At 36.0% G+C, this 20,731-nt stretch overlaps 1 protein-coding gene across 2 annotated transcripts; it reads right to left on the bottom strand.

Moving 5' to 3' along the window:
- Positions 1-240: 240 nt before the first annotated feature.
- On the bottom strand, positions 241-20,090 carry LOC129947337 (terpene synthase). 2 transcript variants are annotated; one of them, XM_056057858.1, is made up of 8 exons: positions 19,818-20,090; positions 19,561-19,715; positions 7,047-7,191; positions 6,676-6,936; positions 6,500-6,602; positions 6,309-6,436; positions 1,117-1,267; positions 241-1,050 (listed from the first exon to the last, which is right to left on the bottom strand). In XM_056057858.1, exons 1-7 carry the CDS (start codon positions 19,881-19,883, stop codon positions 1,151-1,153), a joined length of 975 nt encoding a protein of 324 aa, XP_055913833.1. In that variant the 5' UTR covers positions 19,884-20,090; the 3' UTR covers positions 241-1,050; positions 1,117-1,150. The 2 variants fall into 2 exon arrangements, with proteins under 2 accessions (XP_055913833.1, XP_055913834.1); XM_056057859.1 differs by having other exon boundaries at positions 7,047-7,155.
- Between the last annotated feature and the right edge of the window lie 641 nt (positions 20,091-20,731).

The raw sequence follows: 20,731 nt of genomic DNA, 5'->3' as shown, positions 1-20,731 counted from the left end.
ATCCTCAAAAGTTACCCAACGTTTGTATAATCACCCATATGTATACGATTTTTGACACTTGAAACTGAAGACTGGTTTAGTTCACCAATAATACATAAATTTCTCAACTTCTGAAAAAAAAAATAATCTTTAAATATCACCTTTTGTTCGTAAAATGCTTAACTATCAATTGACAATTAAAATTCGCAAGTCCAGTGCTTGTCTCTTATTTTCTAACATTAAACAATAAAACAAAAATCATTTAATTATAACGATTTTTTTGTATATTTATTTAACCTTCAGCTTACAAAAGTGCAAAAATTCAATAACAGTTCTTATTTTGTGTTTCTATACAATCAAACAATGGAACTATGTGTTTTGTTTTATTTCAGTTTATGTGAATATTTGGTTGCTAGCATTAGCATTAAAAGTAAATTTTGTTTAAGCAATATTTTTGTTTTGTTTAATTTTTCAAAACTAATAAAAAAAAAATTATTAAAAAAAAATGTATACAAATAAAAAATAAAAGACAATGAATATAAACAAAGCACATAAAATTCTTTAAAGTCGGAACATTATTATTAATTATATTAACATTAAATTACAACATAGAACAATTAAAAAATTTCACATTGATTTTTTTTAACTTAAAAATTAAAGACATACAACGTACGAAGTAGAATATAGTAATATTGTGTAGATAAGTATAATACGAGTTTCTAGTTTGCATCATTATTATTAATATTATAGTAAATGTAAGTACAAAAATAATTTTTAGTTAATAGGTACCTAACAATGTCGGAAAGTCCTTTCCACTAGAGTTGTGTGTGTGTTTTTTTTAATCTATCTAGAGACGTTTAAATAGTGCTTGATTTTATTTATTTCTTTTTTTTTTTGCAATTCCTCGATCTTTCATTAATCTCATACCTTTTTTTTAATGCCCATTTAATTTCAAATTAATGCTCAATCGGAGAGTCTTAAATTATATAAAGTCAAAATCCTTAAGATTAAGTTGGAACATTTTTATTTCTTGATTTAATGAATGTAATCTCGTTTATGAACATATGAACGCTGAAATGAGACAAATACTGTTAAAAAAATATTGAGCATTCCAAGAAAAAGATTGGAATAATTTACATTTTTCTTTAGTCGAGTTTATTTGTTGCAACTATTACAGTTTTGGAGCTTCACTTGTTGAACTCGCTGGTTCCAGGTTTTCAGCTGTTTTCCATGAAAGCAATTCATCAAGAAGTGTTTCCATTATAGGATTAGGCCCGAACTTTGCAGTCTGTAAAAAAAATAACAATAATTATCAATAATTTGTTATATTTAAATTTATTTTATTTCTTCATTCGCTTATTATAGCAAATACGATTTTAATTTTTAGACATGAAATAAATAAATAGATTTTCTTTGATTTTAGAACAAAGATTAAGTTTTGTGAAAAACCTGTTTTTCAGGATTAAGGTTTAAATTATTCACTCTCTATTTAACTCCTTAAAATAAGAAAACTCATTGAATTTTATATAAATATTAAAAAAATGTAATTTTGTCTATAAAATCAATTATATGTCATTACCCGTTATAACTTTTAAAAAAGATCTTGGTGTGATATTTGACAAAAAACTTGACTTTGTAAAGCATATAGATTTTTTAGTTGCTAAAGGCAGTTCAATGTTAGGTTTCATTTTGCTAAACTCAAAGGAGTTTTCCGATCCAGACACTTTACAGTGTTTATATTTTGCGTTTGTAAGGTTTAATCTAGAATACTGCAATGTAATCTGGAATCCTTTATATTTTGTTTCATTTATTTAGAAGCAAAAAGATCCAAAAAACATTTACGAGAGTTGTAGTTAAAAGACTTCAATGGGACATAGATCTTCCTACCTATAGATACAACTTTATTAAGTTTATAATCATTTATTAACATAGTTCGACAGTATAAATATAAAATTTGAATTAAAAATATTTTAAAGAACACGAGTTACACCGGTGTGAACAACTCCACCTCGAAAAAAAGGCTCGCACTTCCTCCACGATTCCGGCTGATTGGCTTATTTAAAACAAAAAAGTAACGGTGTTTTAATCTGTGAGCCTAAATGCATGGAATGAACTATAATCAAATGAATATACCATTTGCGAATTTTGTGTTTTTTGTTTTGTTTTTTGCTATAAAAAAATCGAAATTTTTGGAAATTTTGCTTGTCGATAGTTCATTCCATGGGTTTACATGTGCTGAATCCAACCCATCAAATTTCAAGTGGTTCGGTCAAGCCGTTTTTGAGATACAATGAAGGAAAGTTTGAGAAAAACACAGTTTTGATAAAAACTCGTTTAAAGTTTCAAGTCCTCTTAACTATGAAAATATCAACTTACCTTTCAATCGGCGAGGCCTGGTCCATAGAGGATTCCTTCCTCTTCTTCTTGAAACTCTTTTAAAGCAGATTGTTCAGCTCTTGAATGAATTCTGGCTTGTTTAACCGCATCACTTACGCGCCACTCAGAACGTGAGATTCGCTTTTCATCACGTCTCTCAACATAAGGATGGGTTTCGCGGCCTAAGGGCATCCCATAACCGACATTACTTTCGAAATACCTCCAAAACCTTCATTAAAGATAATAACTGATAAGTAGCTAGCAATTTCAACTATCTTGGAGCCAGAATGGAGATGCTTAGGAGCAAAAGTCCAAATCGTTATTGTTTTGTGTCTCTGCTCCTAAACAATGAATTAATAGTCCATCTTTCGATAAATCTTCGAAAACGGGTTTGATTGCTACTTGTACTTCTGGTATCAAAGGTGGTTTATCACGATAAAATTGGTCGAGCTCATTCTTAGCTTCAGCTTGACACCATTTACACCAACTGTCTGCGCCTTCTGGACAAAATTGGTGTTAAGGGTTTTCATCTGAAGAACATTTGTGATAATAAGTTGCCCAAATTTCCTTCTTCATATTTTCAAGCGAGTCTGGATGACGTTGAATAGCTCATCCATAGAATTTCGTTATTTCCTGAATAACTTTATCAGCAAGTTTACCTGGTCCTTTTCCACCGGTTCCTTTATTTGTTTTATCTTTTTTAACAGCCCGAAATCGTGTTCCCATCCTCTTTTCTACGTTACCCACACATTCTTTTTGTATTACTACAGTTTCTCCATACGGTTTAGCATCTAGGATCCCTTTGTAAGTTTTACTGTCACCATCGCCGATGTATGTAATATACTTTACCCCATATTTTTCCATGGATTTCAAAAACATTTGCGTGATAGCACTTATTTCCATTTTACCGGAACTTCCGGTATGGTTTATGGTGCATTCATCTACATGCGTTTCATACCACATTTCGTAATCTAAATGATCCGCTGTTTTTTTACTTTTCTACTTATTACATGCACCACAAAAGCTACTCATAACCATAACATCTTAGACTTTCCCGGTGTACTTTCCAATCAATGTAGAAGCTCCAAATAGAGATGAAAAGCCTCTTTTCTTCCAGGTACCATCATCAGACACAGTCAATTCATTATTTGGTTTTCCTGCTTCTTCATTCAAAGTTTTTTCTTGCGTGACAGCGAATGATAATAAAGTTTCACACAGTGAAGATGTGGCAATATGAATGTTTTTCAGTAGTGCAGCATAAGTTGAATTTCCAATACCCGAACACATGTCCATGAAGCTGCAGAAAAGATTTATTCCTTCGTGACCAACTCCTAATAATCGCATCACAAATTCAAATCGGCGATTAACTTCAAACGCATTCTCAATCAACGGGCCCGAGTAACTGTCTGTTTTTCACACTCACACGACAATTTAATTAACCTAACCCTCGAAAACTTGATTGGGAAATAGATACATCGCTTTCACAAGTTTTGCATATAACCTTTTCAGAAATCGCAGCTAACACAGAAACAAACTCCAAAATGCAATACGCGAAATTCGAAGCGATGGGAACCTCCAAGTTCATGCCATTTTTGAATTTTTTTGCTGAAGCAATCTGATAAAATTTTGAGAAAAATCGAATTGACAGTTTTTTTATGAAAAATAAAAATCTAAAAAAACATTACTCAAAATTGGTAAAAATTGAATATCGATTCAAATATCTTTTCAAAAACTTGAAATTTAGCATTCAAACTTATATTATCTTATAAGAAATATTGTTTTCAACATTAGGACAATTTTTTTTTTTCAGAAATCGGAGCAAACACAGAAACAAACTCCCAAATTCCAATTCGCGAAATTCGAAGCGATGGGAACCTCCAAGTTCATGCCATTTTTGAGTTTTTTTGCCGAAGCAATCTGATAAAATTTTGAGAAAAATCGAATTGACAGTTTTTTTTTACAAAAAATAAAAACTTAAAAGAAAATTTAACAAAAGTTGGTAAAAATCAAATATCTTTTCAAAAATTTGAGATTACAGCTTCCAACTAATTTTAACTTAAAAAGAAATACTGTTTTCACCATTCGGAAAATTTTAAAAAATTCGATTTGACAGTTTTTTTTTACAAAAAATAAAAACCTAACAAACAAACAAACAATACTTAAACCCAAATAGCTTTTCGAAAATTAAAAATATTTTCCTCAAACTTTTTTATTTCACAGAAAATATTGTTTTCGATATTCAGTAGTTTTTTTTTCATACATAAAAATCTAACAGTCCGTTTTTTTTCATAAAAAAAATAAAATCTACAAGAAATACTGCGCGAATTTGGTAAAAATTGATGTTCGGTTCTTGATATCTCTCAAATTAATTTCATTCATCCAATTTGTAAAAATTTGTTTTCGACTGACAATGCATTTTACAAAACTAAATTTTCAAACTAAACTATTTCTTTTTTATGAAAAATATTTTTGATAATTTTCAATTTTTTAAGAATTATTCCTACAAACTTTTAAGCAAGACAATCGAATCAAAAAAAGTATGTAATTGTATGAAAGTATGAAAAATCTTAAATTTAACCAATTCATTTTATTGTTAATTACTTAGTTTAAGTTTTTTTAATTTGTGATTACAAAACAATAATATTGGCTCTCAAGATTTTGAAGTTTGTTCGAAGGCTTCATAATATTGACTGGTTCAAAAAATTTAAATATTAAAGAAAAAAATAATTCAATTTTTATAAAAATGCCAATTCTTTTTAATAAAAGAATATACTTAGTATTTAGTTAAACAAATTATTTGTTTTAACATAAAATTTATTCTATTTGTCGTAGAGACAAGAAAGTACTGAGTAACATTTTTGAAAAACTTTTTTAGGAAGCTTACTTTTCGTCTTACTCAATGAAAAAGTTATCATTAGGATTCAAGTCTAATTAAAACATCAATTTGTTTGATATAAAATAATGCTTCGTTCAGTTTTCAGTATTCTTGGGAACGTAATAATACTGAAAGTATGTCTAATTGAACTTTTATCCCTTAAGTTAAGGGTCCCTCAAATAATTTTTTTTTTTAAATGCTATACAAATATCAGATGTAGCGTCGGCTGTGCCATAGCGCCATCCTGTTAACAAATGTTTCCAATATCCTCCTCCTCCTTCTGTGAACAAAAGTTCGTTCAACATGGACCGATAACGACAGCATTGACTGTAACGGTCACTCATTGCTCATTTTCGAAGAAAAATAGCCCAATTACGCCTCTGGACCAAAATCCGCACCAAACAGTGACTCGTTTTGGGTAAATCGGCTTTTCAATGTATACGTGCGCTTTTACTGTGCCCCAAATGCGACAATTTTGCTTGTTTACATAATCGTCAAGATCAAAATGAGCTTTATCTGAAAAGATGATTTTTTTTGGCAAAATCGGTATCTTCTCTAACCGTTGTACCCAGCGTTGTTCAAGAGTATACACAACCACATTACGTTCAACGAAAGGATGAAACTAATTATCTGTCAAATCAGACATGAGCTAAGTGTTACCATTCACGTAATAAGCACTAATTGAAAAAAAAACCTTAGATGGTGGACCCTATGTTTTGCTATCACCTCTAAGTCCTGACATTGAACGCTTCTAACCTTTTTGGGAAACTGTAAGCTCAGGTGAGTTTCCTGCTGAATACGAAGAACTGTCAAATAAATCTTGTTGTAGACCTTTTGAAGGCATAAAAAGACTTTTCTTATACATTTTTTTCTGCTTCTAATAGTCATTTTAAACAGATGCCTATATTAATAGTTTTAAGTAGCATTCTTGTAGACTTCGGACTTCTTTCTCGATGTCACTTATGTATATGCATTAGTTCTAATATTTTGGCAATAACAGTAAATGCGTACGAAGCATTCGTAAATTGAAATCAAATACAAACTGTTTTTAACATTGAGCTACATTTCTGCTACTTACTTCTTCTCTTGCTTGCTTGTCCAATGTCTCCAATATATCAGTTGTATACTTGAAACTTCCAAGTTTTTCAAGCAAAGTTATACAATACTTTTTCACTTCAACATCACGAGTTCTCTGTCTCAAAATGTCTGTAAAAAAAAAACATCTATCATAAGTAAATCCAAATCAGATTTTATATAAATTCTACTTACGTAAGACCTGCTTATCACTTCCTTGATTCTGGACGGCATGAATGATAGGAAAACTAAATTTACCCTCGGTTAGATCTTCACAAAAACTTTTATTTTCAGAATACTAAAAAAAAATAACATTTAATAGATTAGTTTTTTTTTACAAAACTTTTTCTTTGTTTTATGCATTTACATACCTCCTTCATACTAAGATTACAATAGTCATCTCTTATTTGGAAATACAGTCCAAGTATGGCGGTTAGTTTAGTAAAGTCGCTTTTGTTTGTACTGAAAAGTTGCATGAGTCTTATGGCTAACATAAATAAACCTCCAGTCTTGCGAATTGTCATCAATTTATAATCAGACTCCGTGGGGCATGTAAAATTATCTCGCCAATATATTTCCATTCCTTGGCCACGATGCAATTCAAGAAGTTGTTCTGTACAAACTTTTGTTGCCTTTTTTTTCGTTGTTGTTGTTGTTGTTTTGGAACAAATAAAGGTCAATTGATTAGCTTTGTTCAAAATTAACTTTTGCTGTCTTCTTTATGTAGACAATTAATACTTACTTCTGGATGATTTAGTAATTGGACTTTTTCCATAGCTAGAAATATAACATAGTTAGCTGCGTTTATGGTACTGGCAACTCCATAAATCGAATGGGCAACTGGTATTCCTCTGCGAAGAATTGAATTGTCTTCAATATCATCAATTCTGTAAGAGAATTTCGTGTTAGTATTCACAAATGTGTGCAAATGATAAACCACAAAATGCCTAGAGATGGATGATTATTTATTAGATTAGTTTGAAAATGCGTTCTATCAAGCCATGCGGATGGATGGAGGATGCTTTTCTTCATCGCTCTCTAAAACCGAAGGGGAGTTTCAATTAATTAAAAGCAAACCAGGCATGATTTCGAGTGCGTGTGCAATGTTATTGTCATTGCTGAATCAATTGAATTTAAGCGAAAGAAAAAGGGAAATTCCAAGCAGAAGCAATTATGATGATGGTGATGACGATGATGTGGGTTTGGGGGAAGGGGTGTTTGACGACCGACGACAGAATGATGACCCAACAAAGGAAATAATTAATTTTTGTTTGGATGTTCGTTTGGCCCATGTGCATAGGTATTTGGATGGAAATAAAAATGTTTTTAAATGAAATGTATGATGTTGGGAGGAATTTGTCTCTTTTTCTGGTTTTGTTTAATTTTAATGTGGGTTTTTATATGGAAAAAAAAGCAGCGAATCAATTTAATAAATTATTCCAATTGATAAATGAGTAATGAAAAGTGGAAATTCCCAGATTGATTGTCGCCAGCCGCCACCGGCTCTTGGTCGTCGTCGTTTGGCGGTTATAAGCAAATCAAAATATTTTAATTGTTATTAATTGAATGACAAAATGAAAAAAATGTATGATAGTGCAAAACGAGATGAACTGGTTCATCACTTTGTGAATACAATATTTTTAAAATTCAGAAAAATGTTGACCTATTAATAAAATTTAAATAGGAAATTGTCTGGTTTGAGATGAAGACCAGAAACAATATTTTAATTTGTTTTTGAGATAAAATTTAAATTGAAAATCAATCCTTAATAATTTTTAGTAGTTTTGTTGAAGGTTCTTAGTTTTGTGAGCTTTTTGGTGAAAACTTGCTACAATTTTTTCTAAGAAATTTATTTATACACTGAACCGTTTCAGCGATAAAAGGCTTTTGTGCAGCTTTCAACACTTTGCTTGGATTAAATTGTTACTGAAAAACATTAATTTGGATGTTTCATTACTTACGACGCAGACACGAGACTATACACAATGACCGTGTTTTTTGGTAATCCATTTATACTGAGAAATTCCCAAAAAAACGATCCGCAATAGTCCAGTTTTTATATTTATATTTAAAAATGATACAATTGAATTTTTCCAAGCTTGGAGCTCGCCTCAATTCATTATACACCTGAATCGTAAGGAGGATTTTCTTGTGCGGTGGCAACACCAAAAAGATTTATTTAATCTAAACTGAGATAAGCCTTTGGTGGAAACATCGTAAAACTTAATTACCTTTTTAATGTATTCTCTTGCAAAATAACCCCGGTTAGTGAATTTTCATTAACAAAACTAAATAATATCAACAATAACAGATTGAATTTTCCCCAATGGAAAACACATAATTCCAAATGCACAACTACTCAACGAACACAGCCATCGAGATACAAATGCAATATCAATCGTACCAACAATTGGGAACGAAATCACATAAGATCCATTCGAGACTCGGATAAATGTCAAAAACACGTCTGTAATGAAATTCTACTTTAAATTTTAATGGTAGTATTTATACTGCGGATATTGTTTTTGTTATTCGTGTAAAATCCTACTTTACTATTGATAAATTTTCCAATAAAACACTGGTAATGTTTAGAACATCAAAAAGAAGTTATACAAGATTATCTAGCTTACTACCGAGGCTGCTCGAGCGTACAAAGAATTGCAGCTAAAAATTATATTATTTTTGATAATTACTGCTATTGGATTGAGCGGTTTATCCGGGTCCCCTTCCTTGGAGTTATACTAAGGATCTGGCCCTCCAGGTTGGGGGTTGTGCCGTCGGGTTGACTTCGTAAAAAATACTTTTAGTTGCGAAGCACCAACAAGCCTCGGATACGGACGGATTCACTGTTGACAACCCACGCAAACAAAATAAGGACAACGAGCTTCGGATATGTACGTGGAATGTTAGGTCCCTTTAACAGACCACGTGCAGCCGACCAATTAGCGGAAGCCCTAAACTGCTGCAAGGCAGATATTACAACCATCCAAGAAGTACGATGTAATGGACCGGGCAAACGCAAACTAAAAGACTGCTACCGAGAACAAAGACAGTGTTTATTTAGGTGTGGATTTGTTGTTGGAACTAGACTCAGGCAAAAAGTCTTGAGTTTCAACAGTGTGAGCGAGAGCATCACGACAATCCGCATTAAGGCTAAATTCGCCAACATAAGCCTAATATGCGCGCATGCCCAACAGAGGAGAAAGATGAAGACACCAAAGACATATTCTTCGAGCTCTTGGACAAGACATATGAGCAGTGCCCTGGCTATGACATTAAAATTGTCTTAGGAGATTTTAATGCCAAGCTAGGAAGAGAAGACATCTTTCGTGGCATAGTCGGGAGATACAGCCTGCACGACACTACCTCCGACAACGGATTCAGGCTGGTCGATTTCGCTGCGGGGCGAGACGTTCTGGTAGCTAGTACGCAGTTCACGCATCTTAATATCCACAAGGGGACATGGAAATCTCCTGATCAATCAACCGTCAACCTGATTGACCACATTGCGATGTACGCACGACACTTCTACAGTATACAGGATATCCGAACATTCCGAGTGGCCAACATTGACTCGGACCACTACCTCGTTGTAGCCAAGGTACGTCTACGGATATCCCGATCCAAGCCAAAACAAGGAAGTACTGTGAGTAGATTCGACGTTAGACGGCTACAATTGCAAGGGACTGCCATGTCCTTTTCCAATAGAGTCTCTAATAACCTCTTAATGAGTCCTATGCTGCCTGCATTAAGCATTGAAAACCAGTGGCAACATTGCCTTGCAGCCATCAGAGATGCCGCCTCTGAAGTGCTAGGTTTCACACGGCCACCACAGCGAAACCCCTGGTTTGACGACGAATGCCGGTAAGCGCACGCATCGAAACAAGAGGCATTCAAAACTGCGCTGCACAAAAGGACTAGAGCTGCTCGCGAGCTCTACGAGCAGAAAAGGAGAGAGGAACACCGGCTTCTTAGATGGAAAAAAAGAGAGCAAGAGAAGCGATCGATCGAGGAGATAGAGGGATGTCACAACAGGAATGAGGTTCGTAAATTTTACCAAAAGGTAAAAAAAACCTCTCAAGTATACCAGCCACGAACCGAAGCCTGTAAAGACGATCAGGGGAACATCATAGTAGAACTGCAGTTGATGCTGAGAATATGGAAGGACCACTTCTTCAAATTAAATAACGGCGATGACGAGCATTCCGCTGTAAGGGAGATAGAACCACTCAACTTCGGCGACGCAGATCAACAATTCCGCCTACCCAACCTTGACGAAGTGAAGATAGCTATATCTAAACTTAAGTCAAACAAATCTGCTGGAACTGACGGCATCGCTGCCGATCTATTCAAACCAGCAGGAGATGACTTGGTAGGGAGCATGCACCAACTCATCTGCAAAATATGGTCGGAAGAAAGCGAGCCCTATGAGTGGAATCTCAGCATAGTGTGCCCGATACATAAGAAAGGAGATCCTCCAAATTGCGCCAACTACAGAGACATCAGTCTCCTTAACATTGCATATAAGATCCTCTCTGCCGTATTATGTGAAACACTGAAGCCATTCGTGAACAACCTGATTGGTAATTATCAGTGTGGCTTCAGACTACGAAAGTCCACTATCGACCAAATATTCACACTACGGCAGATCTTAGAAAAAACCCAGGAACTTCAAATCGATACTCACCATCTCTTTATCGATTTTAAAGCCGCGTATGACAGCATCTATAGGGAAGAGCTCTACCGACCAAGGTCTAGTTTTCGCATCCCTGTCAAATTTATCCGTTTGTGCAGAATGACGATGGAGAATGCACGCTGCTCTATCAAGGTCGGAAAAGATCTCAGCGATGCATTTGATGTCAAAACAGATTTTAGACAAGGCGATGCACTGTCATGCGACTTCTTCAACATCGTTCTGGAAAGAATTGTGCAAAACTCAACCGTCAACACTAGAGGCACAATCTTCCAAAGGTCCATCCAATTACTCGGATACGCAGATGATATTGACATAATTGGAAGATCAAAGCGTGGTGTCAGTGGAGCATTTTAGAGCATTGCGACGGAAGCGAAGAAGATGGGTTTAGTGGTCAATGAGGGCAAGACCAAGTATATGCTGTCATCAAAAAAGGACACTTAACAAAGACGTCTTGGACAAAACATCACTATGAACATCTAAGGTAGTTAAGGACTTTGTCTACCTAGGCACCGCTATTAACACAGATAACGACACAAGCGCTGAAATCAAACGAAGAATAACTCTTGCAAATCGCTGCTTCTTTGGACTTAGAAGGCAATTGAGAAGTAAAGTCTTTTCTTGAGCATCTAAAATCAGCATCTATAAGACACTCATCATCCCGGTTCTCATTTATGGCGCTGAAAGATGAAAGAAAGATGAGAGCGTCTTAGGATGCTTCGAGAGAAAAATTGTTCGGGTAATTTTTGGTCCCGTACGCATAGATGGAGAATGGAGGAGAAGATATAACGACCAACTGTACGGGCTGTACAGCGACACTGACCTAGATAGCAGAATTAAAGTCCAACGGCTTAGATGGATAGGTCATGTAGAGCAGATGGACATCAACGCTCCAAGCCCGGAAGGTCTTCGAATCCAATCCCGAGGGACGGCGCAGTCGAGGAAGACCGCGACTCAGGTGGCGCACCCAGGTGGAAGAGGACCTCAACCAACTTGGCGTGCGAAACTGGAGACAGATAGCTAGGGACCGAGCTGGCTGGAGACGTATGTTGGTTGAGGCCCAGGTCCGCCCTGGACTGTAGCGCCACCTTAAGTAAGTAAGGATTGCGTTGGTTACAATTTTGTTTGCTTACATCAACTAGAAAGTTTTGTTCTAATTAAGACAAAAATCAAGGCGTGAATGACTAGCTTAAATCCACGTTTGGTGTTGAAGGCTTAGCCTAAAGCCCCTAGCCCTACTCTCAGCAATCCAGTTCGAATCGATACGATACTGTGCAATATCTGGTAATACAAAATCATCAAGGGATATATTACAAGGGGATGGGGCTTAAGAGCAACAATGTTGGTGGTTATGTTTCATAGTATTTTAAAATATTGGTGTTTTAAGATGAGCCAAATTTAGTAAACGACCAAGATTCTAAATGACCCTAATGTACGTCGTAATTTCGTCACCACACTCGGCGTTAAAGCATCGAACATACAAAATGCTGGTTTATCGGTAGATGCTTTGTGGGGCCAAATTAAGAGTGCTTACATGGAAGCTGGAATTGAAACTATACCCAGACAGACAAGAGCTAGAGATTCCTGGATATCCCAAGACACCTGGGACAAAATCACATATAGAAGAACACTTAAATTTAGAATCAATTCAAAAAGTGATGCTCAGCGGAAATTGATTCTACGAAACGAATATAGAAACAGGGCAAGGGTGGACAAACTTGCAGAAAATGCGGAACATGCTGTAGGAAAAGGGGACGCAAGGGAGCTGTATAAAATCACTAAGGACATTGTCGGACAGCGTAGTAGCACTAACACTAACCATCCCGTGTTAGATTTGAACCTTACAACCTTTTAGTGACGATAGAAGATCAGCTACAAAGATGAAAGGAGCAATTTTTTGCACTGCTAAACCACAATTCAGAATTGAATCCCCAATTGAACAACATGCGCAGATCTTCTAGGGGTATTGACACCAGTCCCCCAACAAGTGCAGAGATAAGTAATGCGATACATCTTCTAAACAAAAAAAAGCAGCTGGACTTGATGGTATTCCCGCAGAATTCCTAAAAGCGTATCCTGAGGCAGCTTCTCGTATTTTGCTTAAACTCGTGCAGGCTGTCTATGATAGTGAAACCTACCCAAAGGACTGGAAGGATGGAGTTATTGTAAAGTTACCAAAGAAAGGAAACCTCAAAAACTGTTATAACTGGCGCGGTATCACAGTTCTGTCCGTTTTTCCGAAGTTAATGGCAACTATTATTCTCGAGAGGATTAAGTCCAGGATCAAATCTACCCTCAATAGGCAAGCGGGGTTTCGCAGTGGGCGAATAATACTCTAACAATCATCTGAGTACCAATCACCACTGTACCTAATGTTTGTATGTTTTGAGAAGGCGTTTGATCGGGTCAATCGTGAATGCATCTAGAGATCGATTATTGTGTGAGGAATCCCTAAGAAAATTATCGCTGTTATTGAAGAATCGTACAACAACGCAAGGTGTTTTGTGTTACACAATGGAAAGCTTTTCGACTTCTTCAATGTGCGTCACGAAGTGAGACAAGGAGATGTCTTGTCACCAATTCTGTTTTGGCTGGCGATTGACGATGTGATGACTGCCACGGTGGATACAAATAAAAGACACGGTATCCAATGGAGTCTGTTTGATAAGCTTAGCCACATAGATTATGCTGACGATATGTCTCATGGCAAACAACATGACAGATGTGTCATTCGCTGCAATTGAATGAAGAGGTGGCTGGCTTAAGGATTAACACAAATAAGACCAAAGTAATGATCACGGGCCAAAGCACACAAGTTATTCTAAGGCAGAGGCCATAGAGGAGGTCGAACAGTTTAATCATCTGAGAAGTTTTATAGCTCTCGATGGCGGAACGGACCTGGATGTTAACAGTAGAATAAACAAAGCCCGTAGTGCATTTGGAATCCTTTCTCCTGTGTGGAACTCTAGCAAAATATCGCTACGAACCAAGTTGAAACTCTTCGAATCCAACGTCAAATCAGTGCTGTTATATGCTTCTGAAACATGGAAATGCTCTGCTAATATCTTGAGCAGACTAGAAGCGCTCTGTTCTGAAGATCCGGTGGCCGCAAACCATATCTAACGATGAGCTGTGAATAGGACCGAACAGAAAAAATTGGACGTAGACATCATGCAACGGAAATGGCCGTACACTGAGGAAACCTGACGACAATATAGCAAAACAATCCGTCCAATGGAATCCCCAGGGTAATAGACGCGTTGAAAGACCAAAGAAAACTTGGAGGTCATCAATTTTGAAGGAGGCTCGGTCTCAAGGTATCCAATCGTGGCCACAGCTGAGGTCAGTTGCGGTTAATCGGGATAGTGGAAGGATCTTGTTGCTGCCCTATGCTTCAGGAGGAGGTAAAGCGCTGTTGTACTTGCAGCCGGACAACATATATGAAAATATGCACCTTTTGATGCCGTTTTAGTTATATTCTTAATAATGGGACCTGATCATCATTGTTAACCTGTCTATTAAGAACAAGATCTATATAACTAAAAATAGAATGTTGTACCTATTATTTTGGCCGTAGCAGTACGGCTCGTATACTTTCTTCTTTTACCTAAGAAATATTACCAAGTTAACAAACAAAAGTATCTAGACAAAATATATTTATGATTACATAATCGAAGGGTATTAAAAGATAATCTAAAACTTGATGATCACACAAACGAAGAATTTTTGTCAAGGATAAGAAAGAAATAAGACTTGTTTTCAGAGTTAATTAAGAGTTTGTAGCTATTTGATCTTTGATTTTAACAGCCCTTTGACCTTTATTTATTTACATTTAAGTTCATATATATATTCAAGAAAATGAATTTAAGAAAAAATAGATAAGAGATAAAAAAAACTTGATTTTCTTGTTTAGTATTATCACCTCTTGTTTTAGACTTTGTCACAAAATTGAACTTAATGAAATTCTAACACACGACTTTTATTTTAGAAGAGGAATAAAAGAAATAGACGTTAAAGATCAAAAAGCATTAGCAACAAAAAAAGTAGTTTTTATTTTGATCCAGTTAAGTGTCAAAGCAATTAATTATAACTGAATACCTGCCATAAAATATATAATTGCATGCAAGGGTAAGTAACACACAATAAATACAAAAAAAGATGCACTTGTGAGAAATAATAATTTTTTGTAATTAAATTAGTTATAGTTATAATGTTATAGTTTGAATGAGATAATAAACATGAGCTCGTGCTTCAGCAATTAAAAATGTGTTTAAGATTTAAATGAAACGAACAAACGGAAGTTTTGGACTTTATAATTAGTAATAGGCAAAAAGCTTTATTTGTCACCATAATGTTTGTCTAGAAACCCATTTGTATAATTTTCGGTTTTTATAGAATTCTAAGCTAGTTCAATTTTGTTTTCAATATTAAAAGAAAACCAAATAAAACACCGACTTCTCAGAAGGAAAAAGAGAGAGCATGAGAATCGTACGGTCGAAGATGTTGAGAGGTTTAAAAGCAGGAATGAAGTTCGAAAGGTTTGTGAACTAGTGAAACGAAATTCACAAGTACATAAACCTAGAACCGAAGGCTTACAAAGTGAAAACATCATAGTGGAACCGCAGTCAATGCTGAGGATATGGAAGGACCACTTCTGCAGACTGTATAACGGCGACGACGAACTGAATTCCGCTGTCAGGCAGGATGATCCATTCAACATAGACGACGAAAGCCAACAATCCCGTCCTCTCGACTTAGACAAAGTAAAGATTGTCATATCTAAGCTGAAGCGGATGGCTTGAATGCCGAGCTCTTTAAATCAGCTGGAGATATGTTGGTTAGGAGCATGCACCAACTTATCTGTAAGATAATGTCGGAAGAAAGCATGCCCGATGATTGGAACCTCAGATTTGTTTGCTCAATCCTGAGAAAAAGGAGACCCTCTAAACTGCACCAACTGTAGAGGAATCAGTCTACTTAACATCGCTTACACAATCTTCTCTGCCGTAATATGTAAACGTCTAAAGCCCATCATCAACAACCTGATAGGTTCTTATCAGTGTGGTTTAAGACCAGGAAAGTCCACAGTCGACCAAATATTCACATTAAGGCAAATCCTGGAAAAAACCCAAGAACACCAAATCGACACCCACCATCTTTTCATCGATTTCAAGGCCGCATATGACAGCATCTACAGGGACGAGCTGTATAGAGCCATGTCTAGTTTTGGCATCCCTGCCAAACTCGTCCGTTTATGCAGGATGACCATGGAGAATTCACGCTACTCCATAAAGGTTGGAAACAACTTAACAGAATTTTTCGATGTCAAAAAAGAGTTTAGATGCGCTGTCATGCTGTTTTTTAACAGCGTGCTTGAAAGAATAGTGCAGAGCTCACACGTCAACACTAGAGGCACTATCTTTCAAAAGTCTGTCCAATTACTAGCATATTCTGATGACATTGACATAATCGGAAGAAATCAGCGTGATGTCAATTAGGCTTTTGTGAGTATCCATCGACAGACGTAACTTTGAGTTAGTCAAGGACTTTGTTTACCTAGGCTCCGCTGTAAACGCAGAAAACAACACCAGCGCTGAGATCAAACGCAGAATAACTCTTGCTAACCGCTGTTTCTTTGGACTAAGAAAGCAATTGAGTGGTAAAGTCCTCTCTCGAGGGACCAAAGTGTCGCTATAAAAGACCCTTATCATCCCCCTCCTGCTAAAGGGTGGAAAAGCATGGGCTGTGACAAAAGCGGATGAAAGCACCTTGGGTCGCTTCAAAAGCAAAGTTCATCGTGTGATCTACGGTCCCGTATGCACTGAAGGGGAGTAGAGGAGAAGATGGAACGACGGGCTGTACAGCGATGTAGACTTAGCCAGAAGAGTAAAAGTCCAACGACTAAGATGGCTGGGTCACGTAGAGCGCATGGAAACCAATGCTCTAGCCCGGAAAGTCTTCAAATCCACACCCACAGGACAGCGCAGTAGAGGAAGACCGCGGTTTAGGTGGCGCGCACAAGTGGAAGGTGACCTCACCCAACTTGGAGCGCGAAACTGCAGACATCTAGCTAGGGACCGAGCTAGATGGAGAAGTTTGTTGGGTGAGGCCATAGTTCAATTTCAGATCTATCCCAGATCGCTTAGACTATACCACCCCAAAAATGGTATTTGGTAAAAGTTTCCATGTGTCCATCCCTTCAAGATCCTCCTGGGAAGAAGAGAGACCCCTGGAAGACAATGTGGTACATTTCTATACAGACGGTTCAAAGACCGATCACGGAGTTGGAAGTGGTATCTTTTCAGAACAACTGAATCTCAGTCTATCCTATAGACTTCCCAATCAATGTAGTGTATTCCAGGCAGAAGTAATGGCGATTAAATAAGCACTATCCTGGCTCAAAGAAAACGTTATATCTTGTAAGGATATACGAATCTTCTCAGACAGCCAAGCCGCTCTTAAATCTCTCGCGCCTGTCTCCACAAACTCTCAAACAGTCCATGTCGATCATCTCTGAATGAGATGACGGAACAGTTTAACCTTCACTTCATTTGGGTGCCGGGCCACAGCGACATTCCGGGAAATTGTAAAGCCGATGAGCTCGCCAAAAATGGAACACTTCTGCCTCATGTTAGACAAAAACATAGCATAGGAACACCACTTGCTACATTCAAATATCTTCTCAAGAAATATGCTCTAGAAACAACAAATGCTTGATGGTCACAAAGTACCACCTGCCTAGTAACCAAGCAAATATGGCCAAGTATTGACTTAAAACAGTCAAAAGGCTTGATATCACTGAGCAGACAAAGTATAAGCTCTACAGTTGGAGTAATAATGGGACACTGCCTCATAGAAAGACATACTCTGAGGCTAGGGGTCTACACAAATGACTTCTGTAGAAGCTGCATGGACGAGGAGGAAGTGGAAACGGTCCAACACCTTCTATGTACATGTCCAGCACTCTCCATTAGAAGGAATAACTTTCTCGGTAATCCCTTCTTCGATAGCACCAGTGAACTGGCAACGATTGACACAAAACGTCTCTCTAACTTTATTAAAAGTACAAAATGTTTTTTTTTTAAATTCATTACTCTCCCATGAGTAACCTCATTTGTGGTATCACAATGGACCCTTGAGGTCTACGTGCGTCAATGACATCTGGACAGCCACTCCAACCTAACCTAACGGACAAATGTAAGACTCGCTGTCGTTTCGATAAATCTCGAATGTATTTTTATCGTATACATGATTAGTAGCGCTTATTGACGATGGTCGGTTGACGTAGCCTAATGAAATGTTTTTGAAGTCGGTATCTCTTCTGGTTTTTGAGCTATGGACAACGAAAAAAACTTCTTGAACGTACGGGCCCTACAAATCTTTTATTTCGAATCTAGGGACCTTCAAACGTCGAGAAATGTCAAAATTTTCAATTTGACAAATCGGACCTATTACAATAACTTCCTATGGGAAGTTAATAAGGAGACCTCCTTTGCTTAATTTTTTTTATTCACTAGTACCTTTGAACTTTGCTCAACATGATATTTTAACAAAAAAAAAATTATCAAAAGCGAGACTAAGATTCTAAACCTTCATAAAAAAAACATTTCATTATAATAAGATTTTTAAAAAGGTTTATGTTGCTTGCCAATCTTAGAGCATTCAAATTTTAGTGGACCAAATTAACGACTTCTAATTAGTCAATTCTGACTCATTAAATCATTTTTATCGGTTCACATAAAATATTTATTTATATTCTTTTGTATGCAATCAATAAACTTCAATGCTTTTAATCTCTTTCAAATTTATAAAAAAAAATCTTTCATTCCATTTCAATTTGCACCTCACAACAAAAAATACTTTTCATTGTCTCTTCCATCTCAATCGCAAAACACACATAATATTGAAATTATTATTGATTGAATTTTGTGTTCATGAACCCATTTAGTATATTTCATGAAATAAATTGCAACCTTCACCATGAAACCTACCAAAAGACCAGACATGATCACCTTCACTCAAAATATGCATGATTTGCATGTTAAATGCACGTAGGTTGTTAATTTAATGCAAATATTTCAAATATGAACGATAACCTACCAACAACAAAGTTTAGATTTTACTTTTTGCTACACACGAAACCGTTAAACAACGACACAGATCTCGAGAATTAAAAAGAACAAAAGCTGTTCAAGTTGTTAGATTCTCTCTTGGGGAAAATAAACAAACATTTGAAGAAAAAAAAATAAACAAATCCAATTTTGGAAACTCAATTCTTCAAAGTTTATTTGAACAAACAAACTTTTGGAAACGGAAAATAGATTCTTCAGGTTCTTATGTAAACAAAAACACACGTTAAATCACTCATTGATTCAGTTGGAATGGAGGCAGCATGGTCAAAACAAAAAAAGCAGACAGAAATGTAAATCTAAATGAATCTAGATATATCGCTAAGTCATGCGTCGAGTATTCGAGAAGCAATCAAGACTACAGATAAATTTAAAACAATCCACAAGCAGGCAACAACACAACACATTCTGAATAAATTTGGAATTCAACTTACAACAAACTGGAATTATGAAGCATCTGAACTATTTCGCCAATTATGTGTAACTTGTCCATAGGAATGTTCAGCCAATGATTAAAGGCACGGGCGAGTTTCGATCGAATCTGCTTGCCTGGAATTTGTTGAATGTATACAAAAGGCTGTAATAGGATCTGTAATAACAAAACAATAAATTAATGATAAATGATTTAATTCAAGGATAAACTAAAATATCAATAAAGTCGACGAATAAGCAGGTGAATGTAGGTACTCACTTCATCGTGTTCTTTTTGGGTGGATTTGTCTTTGGACATATCGAGAATTTCATTGAGTTCTTCCATAGTAACTTGTTATCGGTCTTGGTGATGATGGAGAGAGATTGAATTCGTGTTTGGTGTTTTCTTGAATGGAGGAGAGACTTTCTTCGGTGAACAGTCGGCCGGAAAATGAGAAAATGAAATCTTTTTCTTAAAGATTTAGCTTAATGCAATCCAATGCCAATTGCCAATCCAATCCGTGGCTGGTTGTTCGTTCTTTGTTGTCAAAATTTTGTATAAGAAATACAAAAAAGTAATGACAGAGCTGTCAGTTGATGTGTCATTGCAACAGTTTTGAAAGCTATGGACAATGGGGTGTGTTCAGTTGTTTCGGGCATACAATATGAACAAAAATTCTGTAATAAACGTTCTGAAATATGAATTTAACGAAGTAACTAGGAAAATACATTTTCTGCTCTATTTTAAACACCAAGAAGATGCTAAAGCAAAGAAGTAAGCAAAATTTGGAGTAAGAAAACTGTAAGTCTAAAGCAGTATTCACATAAGCGTGACCAACGAACGACGAATGAATTAAAAAATGTGAGTTCATATACGTTTGAAGACATATTTCCACACAAATTCTTAACAAAACGATAGCAATATAGTTTCTATTTGTTTTATGATACATACTTTTACTTTTTTATATTATATATTAATAAGTCTAAGAAAAAAAATGTATTCGTTGCGAAAAAACATCACGAGACATCACGGGAAATTGTAGAGCCGATGAACTCGCTAAAAATGGAACCGTCATGCCTATTTCACCTGCAAGGGAGGAGATAGGTATACCGATAGCTATATGTAAACTTATGCTAACAGAAACAGCTTTTGCGATATCAAATTCTAGGTGGCACAGTTTACCAACATGCGCA

The sequence above is a fragment of the Eupeodes corollae genome, chromosome 2, assembly GCF_945859685.1.
Source record: "Eupeodes corollae chromosome 2, idEupCoro1.1, whole genome shotgun sequence".
Classification (NCBI taxonomy): domain Eukaryota; kingdom Metazoa; phylum Arthropoda; class Insecta; order Diptera; family Syrphidae; genus Eupeodes; species Eupeodes corollae.
The sequence above is the reverse complement of the archived record's forward strand: the minus strand, read 5'-3'. Positions and strand labels throughout refer to the sequence as shown.

Bases quoted from the DNA above. Each gene is read 5' to 3' on its own strand.
- LOC129947337 (XM_056057858.1), bottom strand. From the start codon at position 19,883: ATGGAAGAACTCAATGAAATTCTCGATATGTCCAAAGACAAATCCACC. The intron at 7,192-19,560 runs GTAAGTTGAATT...ATTCTCTTACAG, and splicing joins CTTCATAATTCCAGTTTGTT to AATTGATGATATTGAAGACA. The intron at 1,268-6,308 runs GTAAGTAGCAGA...TTTTTTTTACAG, and splicing joins ACAAGCAAGCAAGAGAAGAA to ACTGCAAAGTTCGGGCCTAA.